This window comes from Equus caballus, chromosome 17 (genome assembly GCF_041296265.1).
Source record: "Equus caballus isolate H_3958 breed thoroughbred chromosome 17, TB-T2T, whole genome shotgun sequence".
Lineage (NCBI taxonomy): Eukaryota > Metazoa > Chordata > Mammalia > Perissodactyla > Equidae > Equus > Equus caballus.
In genome coordinates, this window is record NC_091700.1 from 66929808 (window position 1) to 66937842 (window position 8035).

The 8035-nt window shown below is 38.5% G+C and overlaps 1 protein-coding gene and 1 pseudogene across 5 annotated transcripts in view; one reads left to right on the forward strand and one right to left on the reverse strand.

Moving 5' to 3' along the window:
* Window positions 1-7819, forward strand: part of PIBF1 (progesterone immunomodulatory binding factor 1) — a 175516-nt gene extending 167697 nt beyond the window's left edge. For all 5 annotated transcript variants that reach the window (XR_011427823.1, XR_011427825.1, XR_011427824.1 and 2 more), the window contains one exon: window positions 7529-7819. Coding sequence is in view for 2 of the 5 variants with exons in the window: in XM_023621682.2 (XP_023477450.2) it covers window positions 7529-7579 (51 nt within the window). In the remaining 3 variants the exon portion in view is untranslated. The remainder of the gene's footprint in view (window positions 1-7528) is intronic.
* Window positions 4307-4812, reverse strand: LOC100051999 (small ribosomal subunit protein eS24 pseudogene; annotated as a pseudogene).
* Window positions 7820-8035: the final 216 nt, after the last annotated feature.

Here is an 8035-nt window from a genome sequence, read left to right on the forward strand (position 1 = left end):
AAAGATTGAACATATCAGTGAATTTGAATTCATACAGCAGAATATGCTATTTCCTTGTCTTAGTGGTTATGATCATTTCCTCTCAATAATTGCGATGTTACTTAGAATCATAAATACTACCCACCGTGCTCCTCAAAGGTGATGTTGCCTGATGAGTCGGAGTCATGTCACTGCATTACTGTAGTGGCAGTTTCTTTCACATTGCATAGGGGAATCTGCAATATAGACTCAGGAGACTTTATGTCCAGACTTAAAGAGAACCGAGCGGCTTCTTTCATAGTAGACCCAAACAACATTCATTCATTTATTCAAAAAAATATTTATTGAGCACCTACGTTGTGCCAAGAACTGTTCTAGACATTAAGAATATAAAAATTCCTGCCTCCATGAAGCTTACATTCTTGGATAGATATAGACTATAAACTAACAAAAAAATAAATTGTATAGGAAGTTAAAACATGACAATTGCTATGGAGAAAATAAAACAGGGAGGCAGGTGAGGAATAGGGAGGGATGGCCTCTCTGGGAAGGGGACATTCAAGTAAAGACCTGAAGGAGGGGCCGGCCCGGTGGTGCAGTGGTTAAGTTTGCACGTTCCGCTTCTCGGCGGCCCGGGGTTTGCCAGTTCGGATCCCAGGTGTGGACATGGCACTGCTTGGCAAAAGCCATGCTGTGGTATGCGTCCCACGTATGAAGTGGTGGAGGATGGGCATAGATATTGGCTCAGGGCCAGTCTTCCTCGGCAAAAAGAGGAGGATTGGCAGTAGTTATCTCAGGGCTAATCTTCCTCAAAAAAAAAAAGAAAGAAAGAAAGACCTGATGAAAGTAAGAACGTATGCTCAAGATTTTTGAGTAGCTGGATTTTGCTGGAAGTCATCTTTCTCTTGATACTAAGGAAATTTTAAATGACAGCATACTCAGGTGAAAACTGATTCTGATGGCAACTTGCTTTGCTATTAAATATGTAAAAAATTAGGCCCTATTACTTTTTTCATTTTTCCTATTTAGATAGAATACAAAATATGTAATAAAATAATTTAACATTTTTTAACAGCAAAGGCCAAGTAGCTAGCATTGGAAACAATACACTTTTTCAGTATTGCTACCATTTCTTAAACCTTTTTTTAAAGGCTCTTGGTTTTTTGGCTTGTTTGTTTTTTACTGTGATAAAAAACACATAAAATTGACCATCTTACTCATTTTTAAGGGTACAGTTTAGTAGCGTTGAGAATATTCATATCGTTGTGATCTTTAGAACTTTTTCATCTTGCAAAACTGGAACCCTATACCCATTAAACCACAACTCCTCTCTCCCACCTCCCCACCCCAGCCCCTGGCAACCCACCGTTCCGCTTTCCGTTTCTGTGAGTTTGACTACTTTAAATACCTCACATAAGTAGAATCCTGCAGTGTTTGTCTTTTTGTGACTGGCTCATTTCACTTAGCATGATGTCCTCAAGGTTCTTCCATGTTATATCTCAAAACACGTTGGAATTCTTATAGAAGTTTCTTTTGAGTCTATGGCACATTCTTTTGAAAGTGTTCATTTATTTAAGCCTGTCCAGGCATAGGGCCCCTGCCCTTGAGTGCCCCAGCGTCTAATGATGGACACTGGGTATCGCATAATACAGTGTGATAAATGCTAAATAGGAGGCAGGTACAGAATACTGTGAGGGTCACGTTGGTATTCTCAGATCTAGACAGCAGCAGAGAAAGATGAATTAGAGGAATGGAAGGAAAGGCAACAGACTTTTATATTAATTCAGACAGAAATTAAGAGGTTTGTGGAGGGAAAGGAAGTGGGAGCTTTAGGGATAAATTGGAGGGAGTGAGAAACACTCCCACAGGAGAAAGAAGGAAGGAAGACAAAATAATACTTGCTAACCAAGTGAAAGTAGAGTGAAGGAGACACATAAGGGAGCTGGAAGAGCAGGCGCCTCCTACTTCGTAAGCACGCCTCTTACGTGCTTTGCATATTTGTCTCTTGGAGACATGAAGAGAAGTGAGATTTTATAGTATGAGACTTGACAATTAAGTGCTTCTAAATATTAGTTATGATAAAATGTGAACACCACCAGAGAAAATTATTATAAAATATAACCACTGAACTTTATTTTGGATTATATAGTTAGAAAAAATTATAAGATAGCTGTCTTACATTTACTAACTGAAGTCTAGGCCAAGAAATATTAATTGGGTATTCAAAAATCTAGCATCCAATTGTATCTAATGTCGAAACTGTGGATAATATAGGGATCAGCCACTGAATACTCTCATTAATATGGAGAGCGTTTAGATTAAAAAATGACAATAGAAATAAATTTATTCATTTAACATTTATTGAACATTATAACTTCCCTCAAGGGATGCATTTATTGAGTGACTGATTCAAGTAAACAATTGTAATACTTATGCAGTGAGTTAATTCTTGAAGTCTTTTTTTTTTTTTGAGGTCACCTGGTTTATAACGTATAAATTTCAGGTGTACATCATTATATTTCGACTTCTGTATAGACTGCATCATGTTCACCACCAAAAGTCTAGTTGTGAAGGCTTAAAGCTCCTGAAAGGAACACCAAAGGAAGCCTTGAAGTATCAGAGCAGGCTTCCTAGAGGAGGTGACTTTTGAGCTGAGTCCTGAAAAACAAACAAGTGTGAGCTCTTCAGCCAGAGAGAACATCAAGTGGAAATACTATTCACAGTTAGCATTTTCTAAGAGCTAAATGCTGTTATATACATTATCTCATTTTATCCTCTCAACAACCCTCTAATGTAGATTGCTGTATATCACTGAAGGTCCTTTTAGGAAATAGATATCACATTCTGAAGAGGCTGTTTACAAGCCGATTGAAACCAAGTGATGATGAACATTTCAGGACTAGTAACTGTGCAAAGCTGTAACCACTTCTAGGTTTCAAGGGGCAAGGAGAGGGATTGGAGCCTTCTTATGGAAACTGTGGTTTTCTATAGAAGAATTTAGCCACTACCAAACCATGGTCAGGCAAAGAGGAGCTGGGGAATAAATATTGCAGCTTTCTTTCTCCTCCCACCTACAAGCCCGCTGTGCATCCCATTGACTGAACCTAATCTGAAACCAGAAAATAGTCTCCTGGGGCTCAGAGTAGGATGGAGAAGGATGGAGAGTAGATCTGAAGGACACAGAATATCCAGCACAGTAATTTTTATTCTCCCCATATTACATATGAGGTAAGTGAGAAGTCATCAAGTTGCCCAAGTTTGCAGTTAAATGTCTGGAGCCTATTTCATTCTAGAGCTTGTTCTTTAACCACTGTTCTATACTGTGCTCCAGCTACAAAAAACAAAGGAACTGTGGCATTGAGTACCTACGGCACGCCAGATACTTTACTGTGTGCTGAAGATACAACACAAAGCAAAATAAATGCTATAACGTACTTAAGGAGAAGAGTCAGTCTTTAGGAATTGTGTTCTACTGCTAGTTCAGCAGCTTAAGCCAATCGTTCTGTCTCTCAGATAGAGGCCTGGAGATAAGCATTTCAGGGCTAGTATGTGAACTCATCAAGAATCTAGGTTCCTTCTGCCTTTCTCTTCAACCATCCTTGGTTTATGGCTTCTTTCCTCGGAATCACAAGATGGTTGCTGTAGCATCAGCCATCACATCTGCATTCTAAGCAGGAAACAAGAGGAAATGAGGAAAATACTGTCTCCCTTTCTAAAAGCGTTTTCTCTCAAGTTCTACCCAACATCTTCTATTTATATCCCATTGGCCAGAACTTAGTCACATGGCCACACCTAGCAGCAAGGGAGGCTGATAAATGTAGGATTTTTTTTTTTTTGAGGAAGATTAGCCCTGAGCTAACATCTGTGCCCATCTTCCTCTATTTTATATGTGAGACGCCTGCCACAGCATAGCTTGATAAGTGGTGCATACATCCACACCTGGGATCCAAACTGGCAAACCCTGGGCCACCAAAGTGGAACATGTGAACTTAACCACTGCGCCACTAGGTTGGCCCTGATAAATGCAGTTTTTAACTAGTTGAGCCCATTACTCTCATAATAAAATTAGAGTTCTGTTATTAAGAAGGGGAAAATAGATATAGGCTAGGCAACCCGTAGGCTGTGTTACAGGGTCTTATTCATTTTTGTATCCCCAGTACCTAACACAAGGACCTGGCACAGAGTGAGTGTTCAATGAAGTGCTAGTAAACTAATCTCAACTACGAATAACTTATTTCTCGTAGGAAAGTGTCAACAGATAGGATTAGAGAACCAAGTATGGGCCAGGGCCTAAAAGGCCCTGTCTTCTTTCTTTTTTTTTTTCACATAAAAGTTTAGTTTATTAATCCTCTCATGAAAAATCTGCACAGTCACCACAGATAAAGTCACTGCAGAATCTTTACTCCTTCTGCTGTCCAGTCTCCAGCTCACTTTTTGCCAGCACCGACATTGGCCTTCGCAGGCCCCCTGACTTTCTTCATTCTGTTCTTGCCTTCCTTTCGTTTTCTTGAGGTGTTTTTCTTCTCATACAGGCCACGTCTTGCAAGTCTATGTTTTGGTTCATTTTTCTTTGTGTGATCCCAGGAATCATAAATCATGCCAGAGCCAGTTGTCTTCCCACCACCAAAATGGGTTCTGAATCCAAATACAAAGATGGCATCTGGTATGGTCTTGTACATTTTGGCTAGTTTTTCCCGAATTTCTGTCTTAGGCACTGTTGCCTTCCCAGGTGTGAAGAACATCTATGACCATTTGTTTCCGCTGAAGTAGTCGGTTGGTCATGAACTTCCGGGTCCAGATAGTTACTGTGTCATTCATGATGGCGATGGATCCTCAGGCAGCCATCTAAAGGGCCCTGTCTTCTAAGTAGTTAGAACGTGACAGTGATAGTGAAGTTCTCCCAAAGTAACCTAGGAATAAGGAACAAACATTAGTCCTCTGGGAACAAGCTTGAAATTAATTTAAAATGGTTATGGTCAAAGATCTGAAAAGTCAGTTTATGAAGTGGAAAAGCAGTTAATCCCCAGGACAGAGGTACATTTGACTGTGGCAAATCTACTTCATTAACACATAGGAAGAAACTGCACGGTGGGGGAGGGGATGGCAGGAACGTGGTCTGCAGTGGACCAGACACAGATAAAAGGAGTCAGGAAGAACCATCTGCCTTTGAAATTCTTGTACTGCCCTTTTTGAGTCTTAAGATTCCTTTCTTTTTTTTTTTTTTTTTTGAGGAAGATTAGCCCTGAGCTAACATCTGTGCCCATCTTCCTCTACTTTATATGTGGGACACCTACCACAGCATGGCTTGTCAAGCAGTGCCATGTCTGCACCCGGGATCCAAACCGGCTAACCCTGGGTCGCCAAAGTGGACCGTGCGCACTTAACCACTGTGCCACCGGGCCGGCCCCTTAAGATTCCCTTTTAATATCAGAAGTTTTATTTACCTTCTTCTCATACACACATGGTAGTAATAAAACTTTTAGTGTCAGTTGATTGAGGAAATGCAGATGTACAAATTCTATACCCTTTGCTATAAGCTTGAGGATCTGTAGCTTGGTCTGTAGAAGTGGCTTTCAGATTTTTTTGTCCACAATTAAGAAAACCATTTTACATTGTGACCTACTGATGATCACAGTTTCTCAAAACGGACTTACCCCTACTATGGCAGGTACTTTGATATTTTCTTTTCTGGTCTAATTTTTCTCTCAATTCTAGTCTTTACCCACTAAATTGATTTTATTACCCATAAGTTGAGACCTACAGTTTCTTTTTTTTAATCCAGTTTTATTGAGTTATAATTGAAGAGACTCGCAGTTTCACAAACACTGGCATAGACATTTCTCCTCTGACTGTGAGAGCCTTAGACTTTTAATTGCCTCAGCTTTTCCAGTCACCCAAACCTCTTGATCTGATTGTATAAGAACCCACAATTCCCCGGTTTTACTCTGACCTTTCCCTATGATCTGTGACTATTTAAAAAAGAGACTGGTAAAACTACCAGGGACTCCTGGCCAAATGATAATTACATTTCTCATCACCAATTAATAAACCAGCGTTCTGGTTTGGACTTTGGTTTCTTTTGGATTTGGTCAGCCTTGGCCACCTTTGAATTCTCTTGGTAGACAGTATCTGGCCTTTCCCTGTGATTTCCTTATTTTGCCATAGAAGTTTCTTTCACCCTTAATGCTAAGGACTTTGGACTTTTTTGTAAAGAAAGAGCTACTTAAGCATTTTAGTGCAGATTTGCAATTTAGAAAGATAAGCTTGGAAGGATTGTGGACAATGAATTGAACAGAACGGAAGAGAGCCAAGCCAGAATTAAGAAGCTCTTACAGGAGTCAAGTCAGAAATGATGAGGGCCCAAGGTAAGGTGATGAAGTGAACATAGGAACAGAATGAAGAGTTAAAAAGATATTCAATAAAAGTTAGAGGCTGTTCAAAATGGTGTAGCCAGTGAAAAGAAAGAGAAATCTGTGATGAAGAGGAATCAGAGATTTCTAGTTTAGATGGCTGAGCAAAGTATGGTACCACTCACCAAGAGAGAGAATAGGGAAGACTGGGGGAGTTCATTTTGACCTACAGAATTTTAGTTTGCCTGTGGGGACTATCATGGAAAAGTATTTGTAGCTCAAGTTAGAGCTGTGGTGTAAAGATAAGGGCAGAGGAGGGAGGGGGTGTGTCCACTGGCTTCTCTGCTGGTAATTGAACCTAGCCAAAGGTATGGACAAAGTCAAGAGGAGCTGATTGTTGGTCACTTCCAACATTTTGTGCATCAGCTATGGCATGTAAAATAGTATAAAAAAGATAAAGTTATAAACTCATACTTATTTATATGCATATGTAAATGCATGTATATATATTTAGGAATGTGGCCCCTCCTAGTTTTAAGCAGGTATAAGTGGGAAAGCAATAAACTGTATATTTAATTTATTATATTATATAAAATAGGATGTTTTGATTGGAATCAGTGCCTTATAGAAGGAGATCTGAGCACTTTATTCTGTAACAGTCCTCCTCCCCTGCTTTCTTTCTTACTACTCTGTACAGCTGGGCTCTTTTTAGACTGAAATGATTGAGCAGTAAACCCAGGAAGTACTCTGGTAAATACTTAGCAATTCAGAAGATCCAGAGCACAATGATTTGGATCCAGTGAGTCTTCAGTAAATATCTACGCTGAGTGAATGAATATCCACGTATAGACAGATAAGACAACTAGAAAGAAGCTGTGTGCTTTATTTTATACCTCTCTTTGAAAATAGAATCAAGTCATAAAATACACACCTCTGTAGAATAATGTTAAATATAGGCTTTGAGCCAGAAAACACAACTGTGTATTTTTTCCACAGACATACCAGGTGGGAGATTATTTCTGACAAAAGATAAAAACCTTTGCCCCTAAGTATCCTTCTGAAATAAGAAAAGCAATTATTTACTGTCATTTTACATAAAAAGTCCAAAGTATATAGGTACTTAGTTCTCTGAATTGCCTCTCTTGTCCTGCTTGTAAGCATTTTACTTTATTTTCTTTTTTTCTTTTTTTTTTAAACAGACCAAAAAAGAAGCACCTGAATGGTCTAAGAAACAAAAGATGAAGACCTAGTGTTTTGGACAGATTTGCTGTATCGTTATTTACCCTGAAGTTCTTTTTCTGATGAACACAAAGTTTATCTTAATCATGTACTTTGCATTTTTTAAATAACTAATTTGAAGTTTATTTTAACTGAGTGTTAAATTAACAGATTTCAGCATAATAAACAAAATGTATAAAGTGCAAACAGTGTACTTTACATTTGGTTTTATCTATTTTGTTACAAAATAAATATATGCTCTATGATTTAAATTTTGGAACTTTTGTAATTCTCAATACATTTTAAACTACATGGTATATAAATATTTTGGTTAGTTATTATATTGGTGAGTATATCTTTTAACTATATAAATTCCAAATTTAAATGTTATAACATAAATACCAAGACACCAAACACTTTTTAAAATTAAGAATCATTTGTGAAATCTGCTAGAAGGCACTTCAAATGCCCAATAATGGTGGTCAGGT